At 33.8% G+C, this 24,109-nt stretch overlaps 1 protein-coding gene across 1 annotated transcript in view; it reads right to left on the bottom strand.

Moving 5' to 3' along the window:
- Window positions 1-16,610: 16,610 nt before the first annotated feature.
- LOC128233813 (sex peptide receptor-like) overlaps window positions 16,611-24,109 on the bottom strand; it is a 32,786-nt gene continuing 25,287 nt past the window's right edge. Inside the window, exon 2 of the mRNA XM_052947671.1 lies at window positions 16,611-22,499. Coding sequence (XP_052803631.1) covers window positions 21,209-22,444 — 1,236 coding nt within the window. The 5' untranslated portion in view covers window positions 22,445-22,499 and the 3' untranslated portion in view covers window positions 16,611-21,208. The remainder of the gene's footprint in view (window positions 22,500-24,109) is intronic.

Below are 24,109 nucleotides of genomic sequence, written 5' to 3'. Positions count from 1 at the left end.
TGTTCAGTGTTGTACTGCTGCTCAATTCTGCAACAACTAACGCCAATCTCCTTTTTAGAGACTGTAGGCGTGTTTCCTGAGAGGCAAGTTTGTAGCCGCTCAAGACACGTGACTTCACAGATGTAGCCGCTACGCTGTTTTCACGAACGACAAATCCGTATCCGTCGGTTTTGTTAGTTCCTATGTTGTGGTGTTTCACACTATTCACGACACGGAAAGTTCTTAATATTCCCTGGGAATTCCCGGGTTCCGGCACCAAACAAATGTGGCGAACATAATTGTTTGTCTATTTTAAAGTGGGAGAGCGTTTTTAGATTGAATGCCGTCTGTTCGACACACTGTAATATTGTTTCTTGGATAAATTAATTTCAGCAACACAGTAAAATAATCTAAACATTTTATTCTTCGTTAACAATTTTATAATACCGTTTTACTTATTGAAATTCTAATAAGAGCTGGTTTAGAAATATGTTTTAAAGTCCCAAAGTAAAGTCCAATGTTGAAGTCTGAAGTCTAAATCTCTGGTCTAAAATCCAAATCAAATCTGATGTAAGAACATGAAACGTTCGTTTATATATGAGAGTTCATCCGGGTAACTTTATTTAACAAAAGCTCCGGTGCTCCGGTGCACGATAAAGTCCTGATTCATATGGAACGGAGTCTGCTCCGAACACCACGTGTCTATTTGCTCCGTTTGGAGTACGTCAATAACTCCGCCTATCTGGCTAATTCTTAAACTTGAATTAAGTTAACTTAAACTTAACAAAATAAACATAACATAACAAAAGCATTTAATTAGAAACTAAATCGTTCACGACACGCATTCCTTGTAATCAGAACAATTGTTGGCAAATGTTTCACGGATTGCATCAAAAAGTGCCGATGTCATGGGAAGGAAACGCTTCTTTACGAAAGTGCACTCAAACTCTTTACTTATGACATCATTATTGGAGTTGGTAACACACATCTTAAAAGCATTTGCCAAGTAATGTTATTCGGGAATAATTTACCTTAGACATACAGCAATTCCTGAAAACAAGCTCAAAACAGCCACATATGTACATAAAGACGCTATGTTTTTTTTTATTGATCAGTCGTTGAAACAAATACTGATACATAGTAAACACGCGTAGTTTGATGGAGGAAGTTTGCCAAAGCAATAAACATTGGAGCATGCAGATTCTGAAAATTTAATATTAAACAAAATAATACATTGAATATTGAAGTTGAATATACTATCTGTTTATTGATATATCTTTGTATATCTATTTGCACGAAGAAGTGCTGAAAATGACGACCTACATATGAAACGGTGTTCTATTTTGTCAACGGCATTATCATACTGTTATAGTCGTTGGTATTGTTTGCTATTTCTGGAACTGTTACATGTGTATCATCTAGTGTCATTTTCCACTAGCGAGTAATATAAGACCATTACGACATGTTTAAATGGTTGTTTTTTGGTCATGACGCATCGTGAAATTGTTTTTATTTGTAAAGATTTATGAAATACGGAATGTCAATCAGTAACTTATCGATATTAACACTTATCGTATCATCAGTTTGCCAAATTCCGTTCATTTATGGTCACTTTTAATCACTTTATCGCTACCACACACCGTTAATATTATCTATCTTATTTCATTGCACATTTTACTATTGTACAAGCACCGTAATGTTCATTTATTGTACAATCATTGCGATACAAATTAATCACGAAATAAAATAATTGCAGATAAAATAAAAACAAGCCACTTTCATGATGATGCGAACTTTCATGAAAGCACCGAGTCAGATAGAGGCCGGGTCATTATGAACCGCTAATCAGATAGCGTTCTGCCTTGATGAGCACCGTCCTTGGTTAAGCTCGTTATAACGGGGCAATGTATACGAAGTGTGTGCTGAATGTACCGACAATGGGTCTGACTATCCGTTGGCTTGTAAAACTCACTGTAGGCACCTGATTCAAAAACACTAACTTCGTCCTGCTACTTACTTCTGCCATAACTATTAGTCTAGGCTACCTGAATGCTTTGCCAAACATGAGTTTATATTTCAATAAAATCGTATGATCCAATAGTATCTGCTTTTTTAAACAGACTTTACTAATACTTGGAATACATATTTTAAGTTACAACTTGTTAGCCTTATCAACATACAACAAATCTACATACCGACTGGCTTATCGCAATTATATAACATATATATATATGAGTATATGCTGGGCTTACATGTATTCATTAAGGTTTAATCCTTTTTTGTCTATTTAATAAGCTGGATGAACAGGTATATATTTTTATATCTACGTAACCTGTTCTGTGTGTGGCCAAAGCATGAACAGATTTTGTTAATAATTAACAGTATAAACAATAGTGTCGAATGAATACCAGTATAAAGCAAGGAATTCGCAGTTAAGCAACAGCTTGACCTGTAATAGAATTATGCATGTACCTTGAGACAATGAACACGTTATTTTTATTTATCATTAATATAGCTATAAAGATATATTAGTATAATCAAACATCGGTAAAGACTACCAGTAAGTACAATACATTAAGTATAATAAGATATGAATATGAGTGCATGTTATTTTACATGGTTAAGCAATGTATGAAACTATGAAACCATAACACAGCAGAGAGACAGTAATTTAAATTTGCGTAATCATCGATATGTTTGTTAGTATTTTTTTTTATTAATGACGTTTTAAAGTTTCAACTGTAGAAGTTTATCATTCTGTTTTTGGGGTGAAAGATAATGTTAAACTCGCTTTGTATAACAGTACATATCATTTTGAACACTTATAAACAAAAACCGATCAAATCACAAGTCTATATGTACATCGATGTAATGGATTAATTATTTCTGTCCACCACAATTTCCTGTTTTCCGCAACACTTCGTCTGTACAAAAACGGCGATCAACAAATAATATCAGGACACATCCCCGGCGAAAAAGGTTCATGAAGTTCATGAACTTTTTAATGAAAAGTTCATGAAGGAAAAATGGCCGATTTATTCATGAAGTTCATGAAATAAAGATTCATGAAGTTCATGAACTTTTTCATGAAAAGTTCATGAAGGAATATTTACACCTCAACTTCCATTCCTTGAATGAACTGCCTTTCGGCAATTGCGTTCATCAATCGATGAACACAACATCTTCGGATATGTTCGGATCGTAATTGATTGCATAACAATTTAAATGAAAGCTATTGATCTTGTTATTGGTTGTATTGTTTCTGCAGGTCCCGTAAAATATAGATCAACATTTTTAAAAGTGTTAGTTTATTATATTTTAAATATATTGGTACCAGAAGTGTTTCAATTTTAAGTTTTAAAGTGATTTCAAGTGGTTGATCTTTTTCCGCGTTATTGTGACGTCATTTGAAAAAAAATGTTTCCGGTTATAGTCGGGTCGTTCTATTTACGGAATGGGTATGAACGGATAACTAAAAGGTTTTCTTAAATGAAATGAAGTATTTTTTAACAATTCTTGAAAGAAATAATGAACTATTGGTGTTAATATAAGGAATGAATTGCGGGGTTGATGTCATTATCGGGGATATATTGCGTTCATACCCCGATAATGACATCAACCTCGCAATTCATTCCTTAAAAAATGGCCAATTTATTCATGAAGTTCATGAACTAAAAGTCATTTAAATTAGAGTTCTTGAACCAAATTTCAAGAACTTCATGAACTAAAAGTAACTGAACTAAGTGTTCATCATATTTAAAGTGGTCATTTTTCTTTCTTAAGCTTTTTGCAGCAAATTAATATTATGAATTTCATGAATATTCATCAGCAAAATTTCACTTTGATCACAACAATTTACTCAATAATTGGAAACTATGAATGTTATGCAATAAACATGTAGAAATGTGATAATCACAACTGTAATAAACTATTAGTGGATTGTAAGCAGATTGAACTTGACCTTCGCATAAATATTCTAATGAAAGTACTTTCAATAGTTATACAATTGAACACTCATTAATTTATAATACTAATTCATTGTTTTTCATAATGGTTTAAGAAGTTATAATGAAACAAGACTAATCATTATAAAATATGACAGTTCTATGGTTTTGTCAAGAAGTCGTCCATATATAACACTTTTTATGACACATAACACTGTTGTGAGTATATACACCCAAGACCTTGCCAAATGATGTAATCATTGTAGATGGTGGTGGTTCTTCTTCTTTAGGGTAGAATGTGTGTAAGTTTCAAATTTATTTAATCACTGCGACTTGCCAAACTTCTTCTGACTTGATCTAGTTTTTGTAAAGCAGTCCCTCACTATACAGGAACAGTTTTTCACTTCTTCTTTAGTGAAGATGGTGTAACTCATATTTTTGAACAGTTTCCAAAATTACATCTGTATCAATGTTGATGCCGGGACAGCAACTAACATGGAGTTGGTAGACGATTTGATTCCATGCATTAATATGTATCGCCCATGTCTTCCATTTCTTTCTCAACCGGCAGTTGTCATCTCTATTTTAAGTCTGTTTTCCCTGAAAAATATATGAAATTAAATTTAGCTTTTGATGATAAGAAGCAATTTTAAAATACATAATTAAAGTCTTCCATCTTTAAATGAGGCCAATTTAAATTATTTTAACTTTAGAAGATTAAAGAATTGATGAGATTTTAAGCTGTTCACATTGAAGTTTCACTATGCAGATGAAACAAAATTAGCAAGTATTATTTGTAGGTACAGGACGATTCACATTTAAGCCTCAAAGTAAAGAGTGATACCAATTGTGATCTACTGTCAAGTTCTTAAGTCATATGACAGTTAAGGGGCATTGCTCTCGTAGTAGAATTGCTATGTTTGAGAGAGATGGGTCCTCCCGAGAAAAACAAAAAATGTATGACTTTGTATTAACACTCACTTCTGTCAAATGTGTATTTGGTTCCATTGAAATCCACTTTGACGCGTTCATGACAAGAAAAAACTTTTAAAATTATCTTAGCTAAAACCCTTACCAGTCACTCTAGTCAGAAGTGTCATGAACACGTGAGCACCTGCAGAAATCGTACAGGTCATATTGGTGAGTTGGGGCTCTGTATTGTGGCAACATGATCAGGGTTCAGGCGTACTGGTAACAGGAAAAGTTGACATCCTCACTTTTGCTACATCTATAGCCGAGTAATTGCATAACTGGTTGTGTATTACTCGTCTCCATTGAGTCTGAAATGGACAATTTACTTTAGTGAATATTATAAACTATTAGTCTTATGTGTAGGACATGTTTTCTTCACCCAATCAAGAACACCTTGTTTTTGAGGGAAACTATTAGACCCCCAAGGCCTGTCTTTCCCCTCGATGTCTGTTTTTTGCGTTGCCTCCAGTCAAATTTAATGAATGCAGTCACATATCACATTTCTTAACTGTCACAAATTTTCGCACATATTTTCGCGACATCTTTAAATTTTCTCTTTTCCGATCAAATGAAAGTATTACACTTAAGTAAACACATTTCAAAGTGACGAAGCGAAATGACATTAAGTTCTAATGTTTTTTGTATTAAAAACAAATAATTCATAATAAGAAAAATCAAATTGACGATTGACATGCTCTTTCCAGAAATTACAATTTAGAGTCACTTGATATTGTCATTGAATAACGTTGTACATTTAGTAAGGAGTCAAAACCAATTTAGTTCAACAATAATTTATACAAGTGATAGGTATAAACTCACCAGTTTGCCATCGTGGTCATTTTAATGACCTCACAGTAAAAGCTTCATCCATTATCGTCTGCAGAACTGTTCAATTCAAAATGGCGGCTTATTGTTATCATTCCGCTGTGTTTGCAAATTTTGACAACTAATGGACTTTGAATTACTCTAGGGGATAGTTATTAATTATATCACCAGCTATCAGCCAATGTGTTGCATTTTCACACTGTCTAATAGTGGAGATTAAAAACTACTGTTTGGCACATTGACGCCATCGCAAACCAGACTCCAGACATTTACTTAAACAAAACGTAAGTCAATTTTGAAGTTTAAAAATCATATAAACGACTATGAATGCCTATCAATTAAGTATGTACAGCATGGCCTTACTATCTAGCATGGATAACCAATCAAAAAATATTTCAGAACCAGTTGTTTGGGTATATTTTCTTTTTGTTAAGAATATTCTTTCAGCCACAAATCACAGATCATCTGTATACAAAGTTGATGAACAAGAAAGGTAAAAATATGCCACATTCCTCTCTCAATCCGGCCCGGGGGGGCGTAAGTCTGGGAGTGGGGCTTTGTAACATTAATGCACCAGTCACTTGTAACCACGGCCCCCACATGTCCGGGGAAAAAGCAAAACATTTGACTTTCGGTCCAGCTAACCCCGGCTAAAATCCGGGACAAACAGATGGTAAAATCCCCGCCAAATGCCCCCACACCCCAGGGACCCTAGGTTAGGCCCATTCACAGCTATATTTAAAGCGAAGACAATACCACCGCATTCACCCAGCACTGCGGGGCCACCTGAAAGGTAAAAACACGGCCCATTTCCCCGGCTATCCCCAGTTTACCTTTGGCCCTGGGGGGGGGGGGGGGAGGGGCGTGGTTACAAATAACAACGAGAAAAGATATGTTTAAATGCAAACTTGAATCTTATGTTGCAGTTCTGCTAAACTTTAATGAAATGTTCAGGAACTTGACAAACAATCTTTAAAAGTTCATGAACTTATTCAAAAGTTCATCAACTTAAATTGTGGTTCATGCACTTTCAGTTAACTGGTCAAAAGTTCATGAACTAATAAATTATCACAATAATAGTTCATGAACTTCAATACTTGGTTCATGAATTCACAAAAATTCTTTCAAAGTTCATGAACTTATTTCGAAGTTCATGAACTTTTGGAATAGTTCATGAACTTTTGGAATTGTTCATGAACTTTATGAACCTTTTTCGCAGGGGATAAGAATAGAATAAAATGTATTTGCATAACTTTGATGCATATGCCGGTTTTCCGTTGGTTTGACACGCTACCAATTTAGCATGGTTTCAAATAGTTCCTCGATGACCTTCTTTGGCTCTACTTTTTTCTTTTGCTTATTTCAAAATTAGCCATTGGTAGAACAAGTTTACAAGATACCTGTGCTTTAAATAAGTAGTTATTTGCATGAATATTTTTTTTAAATTAGGCAATGCATAACATATGAGTGTTTTAATGCAAAAGTACAAAAGTACATTATTGTTTTCCAGCAATATTATGTAAAATAGAAGAAACTAATTGCATATGAATAAGTTCAGCTTATATATATCTTGACGTATTACCGTCTTGCTACACGTTGTGCCGAAGAGTTATTTTTAACATCAGAAACAAATATAATATTAAATATCATTTACATCGAAGTTCCTCTTATTGAACATTGTATAAGCAGAATACTATTTGTTACTTTAATGTATATGTATTACTTGTGTTAAAAGATACTTCATCAATTCATATTTGAGCATGATCTAAGATTTACCAGATTTTTAAAAATAATACCGCATTCGTTTCTTTTTCATCTTGAATTCGTTTACGTCATGAATCTTGACCTTGAGCTGATGACTTATATAATGTCTTTTTTGCGAATAATTGCCTTACCAAAATCAGATTTCATTTTGAATGTTGCTTTTCGAGATTTATTCTCAAACAAGTCTTCGATTGGATGTTCTTAAAGGTCGCAAATGATATGGTGTTAATTATACACAACCACGCCATGCCTGTTAGGGAAATATCTCTATTTTGCACACGAAATTAGACCTTTCTGAGAGACGATGTCAAATACATTGAAGACCTTACAAATCAATGGCTCATGCCTTCGGGACATGAAATCATATCCTGATAATTATTTCTATGTGTCTTCGCATGACATGTTTCGTTGTGGCTTAAAAATACCATTCACTACATCAAAGCCTTTTGTTATCAAATTTAATCAAAATAGAGTTACCTTTAATGCATTTGTTTGCATTGTAGTACACTCGCATTCTTGTCTGATGTCAAATAATAATCGAAAACAACATATGCAATAGTGTTTAGTCAAAAGTCTGTTTGTCCATCCAATATTTAGTATTTGCCATCTTCCGTTAAGAAAAGAATTCAAGTACTTAAAGAAGCGGATGTTGTAAGGTTTGTACAGCACCTGATCTGTGCCTTTTCATTAAAATGTTTCAACGCAACGTACCGCACTTAACTCTCTCCTGAAATTATTTGAAGTCAATTACCTCAGAGGATGTACATACCACTTACGATCAAATAATATGATGTGAAAACAGGCACGAAAACGACATAAATATCTGATGAAATAATGTAGAATATTGCAGCCAATAAATCATTCAAGGCCCGACATTTGAAGTTTCAGCAATATATGTTAACCTTTAATGAAACACACTGATGTTATAATGTCCTAACACACGTGTTTCTGTATAACTGACAAGCCTCATATTTTATATTTAATGGTAGATTAACTCTCAACGGGATTCGATAGTTCACATATTTGATTTGAAGCACGGAATCCATTTTCGAAGACAGTTATTTCCAAACATCCGTGGTAGTGATTACGTGACTGATCATACATTTGTGTATTTGATATAACGACGCATACAATCATTTCCCATTAACAATACATCAAATATTTTCAACTAGTATGCACAAACACTGTTTATATAAATAAGTACATATTTCGTTCCAGGCAATGAATTAAACAAAAATGTATTTACTGATAAAAATGATCAATAGTAACCGCTTTACTTGTTGTTTTTTTGTGGAGCACTTCTTCTACATTGGAGTTGATGACCGTATATAGAACAAAAAGTACCTTGAGTATCATATTTTCTTTGTTGTGCAAGCTGAAACAGTTCGACTGCATTTTATTCTGTATTTCTGGAGTTGGCCTGACATATATCAATATAACAGATTATAGAATTAAAAAGGTGATGAAAGTGGTGTCATGTTTTCTATTGTGTATAGGCTTGAGTTACAGTTATAGGTACTTATCATATTTCAAATGACGTCATTCCTTTCATGCAATTCTCTTTGTACTAGTTTCCGCCCCTAATATAGGATTTTAACAATACATGTCAGTTTACATGTGCAACATTTTATCTAACATTACGACTTCTTTTCGTTCTATATCTAAGAATTTCGCATGGCATGCACAAATAGAACCATTCTTCGAATAATGGATGTGACGTTTTTTTTCGAACCTAGGATAGGGTTATTCTAGCAATGCATGACGGTTTGCAAATACGACGATCCTTTAAAAGGTACTGGTAAATGGTAAATAGTATTCTAACCTCAATGCATTCGAGAACTTGTTTAGTTGTAAGCGCTCAATTTATGCTCCCTCCACATAAACGCATTTCTGTAATTCCCTATGTATTATCCTGAAACGTGGGAGTAGACTGCCCTTGGTACATGTTAAGGGCACTGACACATTTCACTGTAAATGGATTGTTAGTATTATATTTCCACTTCAAGGTTTTAAGATTAAAACACAGGACAAAATACTTGAGACGAATTATAGTGACAATAATTTAAGCCACAGCACAATTGTATTTATTTCGTCCTAGCAACAACGCCAGCTCTTTGTGTTTATGGGGTTTAAATTGATCTAAAACAGGAAAATGAATAACTTCGGCGTAATGTTAAATTTGTCCATCTTCGCTGATTGTTTTTTCTGTCAATCTCATTTAAACGACATAAATAGAACACTACAAAACTCCGAATGGAATGACCTTCCTTAATTGCATGCGCAGAACATGCAAAGCGGTCGAATGCATTACTCCTAATCACGTGGTGAGTGACTAAACCCGTTTTGGGGGTTTTAGTTTTACAATTAAATGTGCAATACCATTTAAAGTATATGTTTCGATAAACGTATAGAATCGTTTAGTGGAATATCAAATGAACTCAATGCTGTTTTGTTAAACATGTATTTCGGCAAACTATGAACACGGTGTGGATGTATTATAACGAGAACAGCATTGTTGTCAGAACAATTTTAAGCAAGTGTTTCACTAATTGCATCAAAAAGTGTCCATGCCATGGGAAGAAAACTCTTTTTACGAAAGTGCATTGTTATCAAAATTCGAAACACAAATCTTGCAAGCACTTACCAAGTACAGTTTTTCGCTTATATTTTACCTTAGACAAAATGCTATTGCCGAAAGCATACTCAAAGTATGTACATGAAGATGCCATTGTCGTCATTAATAGAGATGAAACAAATTATCATGCATAGTACACACGTGTAGTTTTGTGGAGCAGGTTTGGCCGGACATCACACATTAGAGCGTGCATATTCTGAATATATACTTAATTTACAGAAAAGAAAGATATTGAGTTGGAATATACTTTCGTGGACGTGCACCTTCTCATTATGTATTTCTCTTTGTATATCAATTGCCACGAAATAAGCGCTGACAATGACGACCTACATATGCGTCTGTGTTCCATTTTGGCAGCGTCTTTGTCATACCGTTATTGTCCTTGAGTGTTGTTTATTTCTTCTGGAACTGTTACTAGTGTCACCATCCACTGGCGAGCAAAATAAGACCATTGCGACAATTTTCAATGGTATTTGGTTGGTCATGACGCTTTGCAAAAACGTTGCCATTTGTAAAGATTAATGAAATACAGATGCTTTTTCAGCAAACTGTCAATATTTACGATTAACGTGCCATCATTGTATCACCCTCAGATTATTATTGGTCATATTGAATCATTTTATCACTACCGCACACCGCATTTTATTGAACTTCCTTGCTGATTTCATTGAGTCCTTTTGTATTTTACAAGCACCGTAATTGAAATGTATTGTACAATCAGTACGATATAAAATTATCAAGAAATAACACAATTGCAGGTAAAATAAAAACAAGTCACTTTGATGATGACGCGATCTTTAATAAAAGCACCGAGTCAGATAAAGGCCGGGTCATTATGAACCTCGACCATAAAACAAACATTACAAACAGGCATGACAACAGTGTAACAACTAATTAGAAACAAAATCAAAGTAAATCTTTATACACATTTTATCAACAAAACAATTAAAGATGTTGATAAATTTGTAACCCAATTACCATTTGCGAGTTCTTCTTATTCAACTATCGATAAAACAATATGCTAAAAATTCAAAATTCATAACAGTTGTTGTTTGATCTAACTTTCTCCCCTTCTTTCCCCCCAGTATGTCGTTAAGATCTGTATACACTGTCTAAACAACTGTTTTGACTTCTTTTCCTGGCCGTGTAGCAAGACATGCTACTTTATTTTTTTTATTTTAGTAACAAAATGTCGTACATTGAAATGTTGTGACAGTACAACTTATTTCGATAGCTAGAATACAGGCAATACATTAATAACCAGCACGTCACTAGTAACGCAATGCATGTAAGATGAATATATTTATGTTAAAAGTATGTTACCAACAAAAGCAGGATATGAAAATCAACAAAATGACATACTTGTATATAAAGAAAGAATACATTCAACCATTCATAATTATTTCAACACATTAGAAAATATGATATAGGAGACTTCATGCAATCATATACGAATAGATCCAGATATACAATCTATTTATATTGGATGAAACGTAGGTGATTTTGCTGTATTCAATATTGGTTTTAATTACGCCTGTGAGCTATGCCAGACTTTCTTGGTTATATTAAAGCTTAATCCTGTTTTTGTCTATACGATTAGCTGGCTGAACATGCATAATAAGTGACATTTACGTAACCTGTTCTATGTGAGACTTAAACATGAATATGTTCTGTTTATAATTCACAAACGCAGTAAACCGTTGTTAGTATTGTTTTTATTGTTGTTTAGGTGTTCATTATTTTTGTTTATACATTGAAAAATATTTGTCATGATATTAGTATTTCGGGAGGTTTCTATAAATGAAACACACATTCTGCTTATTGTAAGCACTATAAAAATGACCATTAACAGTATATGAAACAGTATCGAATTAATATCTGTACAATGCAAGAAAAGTCCGAATTAAGTAACAGCTTTGCTTATAATTGAATTACATGTACCTTAAGACAATTATTACATTTGTCTTTATTAACCATTAATATAGCGATACAGATATAATAATGTTATCAAATATCGGTACAAAATGCCAGTTAGTAAAATACATTCAGTATAATAGCATATTAATATGATTGCATGTTGTGTTATGTGGTTTAGCATTGTAAGTGAGCATAACTAAATACGATAGTATGAATCATGTTATCTAGTCGTGAAATCATAACACAGTTGGAAACATTTTATATTATCATCGAGCTTTTTTTATCTATAACGTATTAATGTATCGAATTTTGAAGTGTATTTATTTTCTTTCTTTTTGTGTTGGGTTGAAAGATAACGTCAAACTCGCTTTGTTAAACTGTCTTTTTGAACGCTTCTGAGCTAAGAACGATCAAATTACAAGTCAATATCTACAGTCAATGCCATGTAATGGATTAATTATTTCTGTCCCCCACAATTTCCTGTTTTCCGCAACACTTCTTTTCAACAACAACGGTGATCAACAAATTGTATCTGGAGACATCTGAATAGACTAAAATGTCATTTGCATTATTTTGATGCATATGCCTGTTTTTTACCGTTCGTTTGACACGATACCCATTTTACATTGTTTTCAAATACTTTCTCGATGCGTTTTGTTTTGATGTATTTTTTTCTGCTTTCATTCCAATAGCGGCCATTTATAGAACACTTTGATGATAACTATGGTCGTATTGGACTGCATGAAACCAGTTATTTGACCAAACATTTTAGAATTATGGCAATGCATTACAGATGGCTGTTATAATGCACTGGTACAAAATACATTATCGTTCATAGCAAGATAAGGTAAATTAGAATGAACTAATTGTACATTAATAAGTTAAGTGTATTTATATATACTACTTTACGAAAAACGTCAATGTATATTTCCTGGCTTTGCAATAATCTTCGGACAATATGTCTCGACAGCATGTGTAGAAGCCAGATTTGCGGATTGCATTTTACCGTCTGGCTACGCGCTGTGCCGATGAATCGTCTTTAGGATCACAAACAAATAAGAAAATAAATATCATTTACATAAAATCAAGCTTTTCTTACTGAACATTGAATTAGCAGGATATCATTTTTCACTTTTTTTATACATAATATTCGTATACAAAGATACCTCCTCAATTCATATTTGCGCGTTATCTAAGATTCTCCAGATTACAAAACAAATCAAACAAAAAAAACACGGTCGTTTCTATTTTATCGTGAATTCATTAAGGTCATGAATTTGATGATCTTGATCTAGAGATAATATGTTATGTAATGTCTTATTACAGAATAATGGTGTTACCAAAACCAGATATAAATCAGATTTTCTTCTTGAATGGTGTTTTTCAAAATTTATTCCCACACAAGTCTTCGACTGAGTGTTGAGTAAAGGTCACAAATGTTATGGTGTTAATTATACAGAGTCAAACCATGCCTGTTGGGGAATATCTATATTTTGCACACAAAAGTCAACCTTTCTAAGAGACGATGTCGAATACATTGAAGACGTTACAAATCAATGCCTCATGCCTGCCGGACCTGCCATTTTATCCTGATAATGATTTCTATGTGGCTTCGCATAACATTTTTCGCAGACTAGTGTGGCTGAAAAATTTCATTCACTACATCAAAGCCTATTTTTATCCAATTTAACCAAATCTGAGTCACCTTTAATGCAGTTGTTTACAATGTAGTATACTCGCATTCTTGTTTAATGTCAAATAATACTCGAAACGAATGCAACATATGCAAAAGTCATAAGTCAGTTTGTCCATCCCGTATCTAGTATTTGCCATCCTCCGTGGACACAGAAATTCAAGTACTTAATGAGGCACTTGAACTGTGCCTTTTTCATTAAAATGTTTTTACGGAACGTATCGCATTTCACTCTCTCTTGAAATCATTCGAATACAATTACCGCAGAAGATGTACAAACCATTTACGATTAATTAAAAAGATGTGAAAACAGGTATGAAAACAACATTAATATTTGATGGAAGAATTGAAAAATATCGCAGCCAATAAATAATTGAATGCCAGCCATTTACAAAGTCATTAATAGATGTTCCCACTAAAACACGCTGATGTTATAATGTCTTAAAAATACGTGTATCTGTTTAACTGACAAGCCTCATATTTTATATTTAATGGTAGATTAACTCTCAACGGGATTCGATAGTTCACGTATTTGATTTGAAGCACGGAATCCATTTTCAAAGACAGTTATTTCCAAACATCCGTGGTAGTGATTACGTGACTGATCATACATTTGTGTATTTGATATAACGACGCATACAATCATTTCCCATTAACAATACATCAAATATTTTCAGCTAGTATGCACAAACACTGTTTATATAAATAAGTACATATTTCGTTCCAGGCAATGAATTAAACAAAAATGCATTAACTGATAAAAATGATAAATAGGAACCGCTTTACTTGTTTTTTTCTTGTGAAGCACTTCTTCTACGTTGGAGTTGATGACCGTATATAGAACTAAAAGTACCTTGAGTATCATATTTTCTTTGTTGTGCAAGCTAATACATTTCGACTGCATTTGTATTTCTGGAGTTGGCCTGACATATATCAATATAACAGATTACAGAATTAAAAAGGTGATGAAGATGGTGTCATGTTTTCTATGGCGTATAGGCTTGAGTTACAGTTATAGGTACTTATCATATTTCAAATGACGTCATTACTTTCATGCAATTCTCTTTGTACTAGTTTCCGCCCCTAATATAGGATTTTAACAATACATGTCGGTTTACATGTGCAACATTTTATCTAACATTACGACTTCTTTTCGTTCTATATTTAAGAATTTCGCATGGCATGCACAAATAGAACCATTCTTCGAATAATGGATGTGACGTTTTTTTCAAACCTAGGATAGGGTTATTTTAGCAATGCATGACGGTTTGCAAATACGACGATCCTTTAAAAGGTACTGGTAAATGGTAAATAGTATTCTAACCTCAATGCATTCGAGAACTTGTTTAGTTGTAAGCGCTCAATTTATGCTCCCTCCACATAAACGCATTTCTGTAATTCCCTATGTATTATCCTGAAACGTGGGAGTAGACTGCCCTTGGTACATGTTAAGGGCACTGACACATTTCACTGTAAATGGATTGTTAGTATTATATTTCCACTTCAAGGTTTTAAGATTAAAACACAGGACGAAATACTTGAGACGAATTATAGTGACAATAATTTAAGCCACAGCAAAATTGTATTTATTTCGTCCTAGCAACAACGCCAGCTCTTTGTGTTTATGGGGTTTAAATTGATCTAAAACAGGAAAATGAATAACTTCGGCGTAATGTTAAATTTGTCCATCTTCGCTGATTGTTTTTTCTGTCAATCTCATTTAAACGACATAAATAGAACACTACAAAACTCCGAATGGAATGACCTTCCTTAATTGAATGCGCAGAACATGCAAGGCGGTCGAATGCATTACTCCTTATGACGTGGTGAGTGATTGAACCCGCTTTTGAGGTTTTAGTTTTACAATTAAATGTGCAATACCATTAAAAGTATATGTTTCGATAAACGTATAGAATCGTTTAATGGCAAACTATGAACTCGGTGTGGATGCATTATAACGAGAACAGCATTGTTGTCAGAACAATTTTAAGCAAGTGTTTCACGGATTGCATCAAAAAGTGTCCATGCCATGGGAAGAAAACTCTCTTTACGAAAGTGCATTGTTATCAAAATTCGAAACACAAATCTTGCAAGCACTTACCAAGTACAGTTTTTCGCTTATATTTTACCTTAGACAAAATGCTATTGCCGAAAGCATACTCAAAGTATGTACATGAAGATGCCATTGTTGTCATTAATAGAGATGAAACAAATTACCATGCATAGTACACACGTGTAGTTTTGTGGAGGAAGTTTGGCCGGACATCACACATTAGAGCGTGCATATTCTGAATATATACTTCTTTAACAGAAAAGAAAGATATTGAGTTGGAATATACTTTCGTGGACGTGCACCTTCTCATTATGTATTTCTCTTTGTATATCAATTGCCACGAAGTAAGTGCTGACAATGACGACCTACAAATGCGTATTTGTTCCATTTTGGCAGCGTCTTTGTCATACCGTTATTGTCCTTGAGTGTTGTTTACTTCTTCTGGAACTGTTACTAGTGTCACCATCCACTGGCGAGTAAAATAAGACCATTGCGACAATTTTCAATGGTATTTGGTTGGTCATGACGCTTTGCGAAAACGTTGCCTTTTGTAAAGATTAATGAAATACAGATGACGTTCCATCATTGTATCACCCTCCGATCGATTATTATTGGTCACATTGAATCATATTATCGGTACCGCACACCGCATTTCATTGAACTATCTTGCTGATTCCATTGAGTTCTTTTGTATTTTACAAGCACCGTAATTGACATGTATTGAACAATCAGTACGATATCAAATGATCAAGAAATAACACAACTGCAGGTAAAATAACAACAAGTCACTTTGATGATGACGCGAACTTTAATGAAAGCACCGAGTCAGATAGAGGTCGGGTCATTATAAACCTCGACCATAAAACAAACATTACAAACAGGCATGACGACAGAGTAACAACTAATTAGAAACAAAATCAAAGTAAATCTTTATACACGTTTTATCAACAAAACAATTAAAAATGTTCAAAAATTTGTAACACAATAACAATTTGAGAGTTCTTCTCATTCATATATCGATATAACAATTTGCTTAAAATTCAAAATTCATAACAGTTGTTGTTTGATATTTCTTTCTCTCCCTCTTCCCCACCAGTATGTCGTTATGATCTGTATAAACTGTCTGAACAACTGTTTTGATTTCTTTTCCTGACCGTTTGGCAAGAAATGCTACTTTTTGTTTTTTTTCCTTTCAGTAACAAAATGTCGTACATTGAAATATTGTGACAGTACAACTTATTTCGATAGCTAGAATACAGGCAATACATTAATAACCAGCACGTCACTAGTAACGCAATGCATGTAAGATGAATATATTTATGTTATAGTATGTTACCAACAAAAACAGCATATGACAATCAACAAAGTGACATACTTGTATATAAACAAAGCATACATTCAACCATTCACAAGTATTTCAACACATTAGAAAATATGATATAGGAGACTTCAAACAATCATATACGAATAGATCCAGATATACAATCTATTTATAATGGTTGGAACGTGTTGATTTTGCTATTTTCAATATTGGTTTTAATTACATCTAGGAACGATTTAGTTAATCGGATAACGATCTGCTTGATTATCACCGTCTTCTGTTACGCAGTGTTATAACGTTGCAATATTAGTGAAATAAGTGCTGAGGGTGTCGACGATCAATCTGACTTTACGTAGGCTTGAAAATTTACATTTTACTGACCGTTCCAAGGCGGTACCTAACAATCCTTGAAAAACATACCTAGTTTTTTATATATAGTATGTATGCACTGTGCTGTTTGTGCTGTCCTTCCATGTTTCTTGTTTGTGACTTTTTGTTTTTATGTTCTTTGTCTTTGTCGTATACCCAGTGCCATTAAACCGGGTTTATGTTTAATCTTTTTGCTACTGAGCTTGTTTCTGTAGTTTTTTTGGCATAAATATTGATAAAAAAATCCATCTGATCATAAAAATAGTCATTGTACTTCTTAGCTGTCCTTTTACCATTTACTTCTTCTGCCGTTACTATAAGATAAAGGTAACCTGAATTTTTATCCCAAACGAGTGTTAAACTTTTCAATTAAATTGTATAATGCATGATTGTCTACTATTTTTAACAGACTGTACCAATACTTGAAATAAATACATCTCAAGTAATATATTGTTAGCGTATCAATACAATACTAAATCTAAATGCCGACTGGTTTATCTCATTTAAACATCATTTCTTTCAATTTGAATATTTTCTAATGCAGCGATTTCCCTACAGTCCATTTCTGTGAATTTTATTATTCGTAGATGCATTTAAATGGATGTTTGTTTTTGTTCCGTCTGGTTTTGCCATATATACGAGTACGAGCTATGACAGGATTACGCGTATCCATTAAGGCTAAATACTGTTTTAGTGTATAACAAGAGGCTGGATGATGAAGCATTATTAGTTACATCTAGTTTATCCGATCTGAACAATCTTTGATAAACATACCTAGTTTTTTTTAAATATATAGTATGTATGCATTGTGCTGTTTGTGGAGTTTTGTGCTGTTCTTCCATGTTTTTTGTTTGCGATTTTTTTATGGTCTATATCTTTGGTGTTTACCCAGTGCCATTAAACCGGGTTTATGTTTCAACTTTCTGCTACTGAGCTTGTTTCAGTAGTTTTATGCATACATATTAAACATGAATTTGGCCTGTTTTTAATAAACAAACGCTGTGAACTGTTGTAGTTGTTTTTGTTGTTGTTTACGTGTTGCTACCTTATATTATATTTGTCATAGTACTATTATTTCGGAATATTTTTAAAATGTAAACTCAGATTCTGCTAATTGGAAGCACTATTAAACATTTCGCTTTATAATTCAAATTCAGAATTAAATTTTACACTATATAAAACATTACTTATATAGTGCCAGTGTAATGTAAGGCAATTCAGAGTAAGTGATCACCTTTCTTATAACTGAATTTCATAGTCCTTAAGACAATGTTCACCTTATTGTTTATTAACCATTTATATAGCTATAAACATATATCAGTATTATTCAATATATGTACAAAATACCGGTTAGTACAGTACATAAAGTATAATAGCATAACCATATGATTGCATGTTGTTTTATGTGGTTTAGCATTGTAGGTAAGTATAACTTTATACGATATTATAAATCGTGAACTCTAACAATATTATCATAACACAGCAGGAAAATACTGAAATATGTGTTATAGTCAATTAGTTTGAGTACCTTTTTTATCAATGATGTAACAACGTATGAAATGTAGAAGTGCATCTATTATCTTTGTTTTGTGTTGGGTTAAAGATAACGTCAAACTATTTTATTGAACTACTGTATTTTTGAACACTTCTGAGCAAAGAACGATCAAATTACTGGTCAATATCTACATTCTATGCTATGTAATGGATTAAATCTTTATGTTCCCCCGCAATTTCCTGTTTTCTGCAACGCTTCAGCTCTACAATGGTGATCAACAAATTATATCAGGAGACATCTGAATGGACTAAAATGCCATTTGCATTACTTTGATGCATATGCCTGTTTTCTGTTTGATACAATAACCATTTAGCATGGCTTTTAAATAATTTCTCGAGTTTTGTTTGAATCTACGTTTTTCTTCTGCTCTTATTTCAGAACTGCTTATTAAGAGAACAAGTTTAGTTTTTTTTCTTATTGAATTACATGAAACCAGTTATTTGAACAAATATTTTTGAAACATGGCATTAGAGTACATTTAACCGTTATAAATGCATTAATACAATATTATACTTTTGTTTTTAGCAATAAAACGTAATTAAAATGAAATAATTGTACAGAAATAAGTTCAGCTTAATAATGTATATTATATATTGAGTCAATGTATTTTTCCTGGCTACGAGTTAATCTTCGGCGCAGCGGCATTTGTCGAAATCAAGTTGTTCGTATTAGACACTGCATTTATTGTATAATATATTTCACTTTGTTATATATCACGTTTGTACAAAGATACCGCATCAATTCATTTCAGTGCGTGACCTAAATGAAAAAAGAAACAGTTGTTCCTAATTTTTCTTGAATTCGTTTAGGTCATGAATCATTTAGCTGATGGGTTGTATAATGTCTTTTCTGAGAACATTGGTGTAAACGAAACCAGATAGAAATAAGATTTTGTTTCTGAATGGTGCTTTTCGTGATTTATTCCCAAACGAGTCGTCGATTGAATGTTTGGTAAAGGTCGCAAATTATATGGTATAAATTATACAGCACCAAGCAATGCCTGATGGGGACATTTCTCTATTTTGCACACGAAACTTCAGTTTTCTGAGAGACGATGTCAAATACATTAAAGACCTTACAAATCAATGTCTCATGCCTGCGGGACCTGCAATTTTATCCTGATAATGATTTCTATGTTGCTTCGCATAACAAGTTTCACAGACTTTTGTGTTTCTGAAATATACCATTCACTACATGAAAGCAAATGTTTTATAAAAAAAATCAAATGTAACACATACAAGGGCGTTGAGTCCATAGCCCCTCAGTCAATCTCGTATGTAGTATTTTCCGTATCTTCCGTAAAGACAAAAAATCAAGTACTAAATAAAGCTTAGGTTGTAATTTTTGTTCTGCACTTGACCTGTGCCTTTTCATTCATATGTTTCAACGGAACAATCCGCATCTCACTCTCTCTTGAAATCATTCGAATTCAATCACCCCAGAATATGTGCAAACCATTTACGATTTAATAAAAATATGTGAAAACAGGCACGAAAACAACATAAATAAGTGATGGGAAAAATGTAAAAACAATAAACAATGTAGAATATCGCAGCCAATAAATCATTCAAAGCCCGCCATTTACAGTTTCAGCAAGAATAGATGTTCGCATTAATGAAACACGCTGATGTAATAAAGTCTTAACAATACGTGTTTCTGTATAACGGACAAACCTTATATTTTATATTTAATAGTAGATTAACTCTCAACAGGATTCGATAGTTCACACATCGGATTTGAAGCACGGAATCCATTTTCAAAGACAGTTATGTCCAAATATCCGTGGTAGTGATTACGTGACTGATCATACATTTGTGTATTTGATATAACGACGCACAGTGATATCAAGACATCCAATTAGTTCCCATTAAGAGTAAATGTGTTTGAGATTTGATCGAAAATAGGTTCCAATGAAGTGTGTTTACACAAACGATTTATTCAAATATTGTTATTTACAGTATAACTCCAAGACGTCCTTTTTTCGCAAGCTATAAACGCCTGGATTTTTCACACTTTCAAACTTCAACTTCAACAATATGTTATCATATACTTCTCTCATTCAGAACTTCTTTTAAGGGCAGAAAGTACTGCAAAATATCAACCGTAAAACGATTTTCGAAATATAAATAATCTGATTACATTTTCGGGAACGCACTCTGGTCACATTTTGACTACCTCGGTTCACAACGCTGTTTCTGGTCCAGTAAACACTGTCTTGCCGTTTTCCGTTGGCAAAGTCATATACTGAGAACATTCTTCTTTTGCCGGCACTGGTCCACCTTTGAATAATCGTTTAAATGTCTCCCTAAACAAGCGGCTCATTCCACAGTATATGAAAAAGTTCAGAGGGTAGCTCAACAGTATAAAGAAATTCGACATAGAGGTCATTATCAAGTACACATCTTCAGAGAATAAATTTAGAGCAAATGTGTTGTCTGTAACGTAGAGCGTCATAATTATTCCGAGCGGAAATTCAACCAATAAAAACAGCCCGACAACCGCAACCAACATCAGCGTCGTACAGTTGCTCTCTTTCAACTTTTTTGATTCGCTCTTCTTGTTTTGCTTTAAAAGCTGCATCCTCCGAACCGAGGCTTTCCGCATGGCAGATATCAGCAACCCGTTTAATACAACAAGTGAAATACACGGAACGAGATGAATAAAAATAATTCTAAACCAGAAGTATATATTCAAGTACATCACGAGGTTGTTCATTGCCCAAGGCCTATAGATCAGGTCACATCCCACGAAGGTCTGATTGGTATCAAGTCTTGAAGGTACATGTTGCGGCTTGATTTCAACGTCAACGAAACGAGTAAACTGTGACAGAATCGCAACCAGATACACGACGACTGTGCCCCGTAACACATTTGGGATGGTGCACCAGGTCCGAGCTTGCAGAGAATGGCAAATATAGATGTACCGTTGGGCGGCTAATCCTACTGTTAACCAAATAGAAGCCGTGTGAAATATTGTAGGAATGTTCTCGTATAGTAGTCTATAAGGAAGGCACCAGCCAATCGGAACAAAGTCTTTGTAATGTTCCATTGAGAAGAAATGTAGGAAAATTGGCAATGGGATTACTCCTGTCATCATATCACTAAAGGCCATTCCAGCGAGTAAGACATTAGTTGGCGAGCGCATGTGTTTCTTAAGAAGTACGGCTATAACAAGTGTATTGGTAACGACCGTCAATAGGATAAGCACAGGGGCAATGTAACCATTTATTGGCACACTATACTTTAAAGGGAAGAGATTATCAAAGTGGAGAGCGAGAGATTGAAAGAACGGAAGCTCTGCATCGTCTGTGAAATGCGTCGCATTTGACCTGTTGCCACCCATGGTTAGTACGTCCCCGCTGTTATTTCCAGAATATTGCATACCGTTATCCTCTTGAAATTGAGAGAGCTGTGCCATAGTTTCTGCTTGGTGCTTTCAATCTATTGTTGTCAGAAGATCTAATTGCGGCAACCTGTAAAATAGAATAATCAATTATTAGTCCTTTATACGAAATATCAATAACATCTAACGGTGGATCAGTTGAGCATTAGTCAAACATATTATTATACGTTTTTCTATGGGAAGATGCAAAACATACTGCTGCGAATCGTGCAAAATTGGTTAATGTTTCGGTTGGTCAAAGTTAGGGAAATAGTTTGTCATTGGTTGTTAATTATTTATCCTTTAACCAATACCTTCTAATCCTAACATTTAGATATGTAAACTATCTAGAGATAACCTATAGATAATGTATCCAAGATGTATAACATTGGTTGCCGGTATTTAAACACTGAAGACAGAAAGTTATGTCTTTTATATTGAAAACGCGTCATATATCTGAAAGCATCATATAGCAAAATAAACTTTTCTTTATTCCACCTAATTCAATACGAACGTATTCTGCTTCGTAGCGTTTTGACAAATGTCAATTTGCGTTGTTAAAATGAAGTCATAAACCGAAAAAGTACATGAGTAAAAAACAATTTATTATGTAAAAACGTGTTTTAAGGTTATTTAACCAATAATTATAAAAGGAGTGTTAGTATTGCGTTTATAACCGGGATTTGTATTTCACTAGCGCCACTTGAAATTCGAATCTGCAAAATTCCACTCGGGTCGGATGCAATCTTCCGAATTAAGCCGCAGTATATATGTTTCATGTTAATGATCACATTTTTTTTTCGAATAATTGAAACACATGTAATAAATAAAGGTTAATACTTAAGACAAATGTATTATTGCCAGTTACATTTGTGACTAAGAAAGTCATCACGAAGATATAAACATTAAAATATTTTATGGCATTATGATATTGAAGTGACCATTGCTTTAGTTTCATAAACTGACAGGTAACAGCTGCTCAATCGCATATTTAACTCGTATTGAAGCGCGCCAGGTTTATAATCGCATATTTAATTCGTGTATTGAAAGGCAACAGCTTAACAATCGCACACCAAACTCGTAGAATGAAACGCAACAGGTTCACTATCGCATTTTTACGATTTTTTCACGATTCAAAATTTCACTTGTGTACTGAAACGTAACAGCTGCGGACTTGCATACTAATCTCGTGTCTAAATACAGATCCACACAATCGAATATCTAACTCGTCTTTTAAAACGCATCAGCTGCCCAATCGCATAATTCACTCGTTTATTGAAACGCAACAGCTTTACAATCGCATATTTCACTCGTGTATTGAAAGGCAACAGCTTCACTATCGCATATTTACCTCATGTATTTAACTACAACAACTTCAAGTTTCACATGTGTATTTGAACGCTACAGCCCACATTCACATAATTAATTTGTTTCGTGAAACGCAACAGCTTAAAAATCACGTATTTCACTCGTGGTTTGAAACGCAACAGCTGCACAATCGCATGTTTTACTCGTGTATTAAAAGAAACAGCTTAACAATCGCAGATTGAAACCTTAATCTGATCAAATTAAGCGCCTCATGGAGGACCCTGAAAATGGTATCTACATATCTTTTGATCCAACGATTCCCTGGAACAAATCATAAAGACAAACATTATGTAATCGTTCCGAAATTGTATTGATGCAATAACTTGATATGAT

Source organism: Mya arenaria, chromosome 5 (assembly GCF_026914265.1).
Source record: "Mya arenaria isolate MELC-2E11 chromosome 5, ASM2691426v1".
Classification (NCBI taxonomy): Eukaryota; Metazoa; Mollusca; class Bivalvia; order Myida; family Myidae; genus Mya; species Mya arenaria.
The sequence above is the reverse complement of the archived record's forward strand: the minus strand, read 5'-3'. Positions and strand labels throughout refer to the sequence as shown.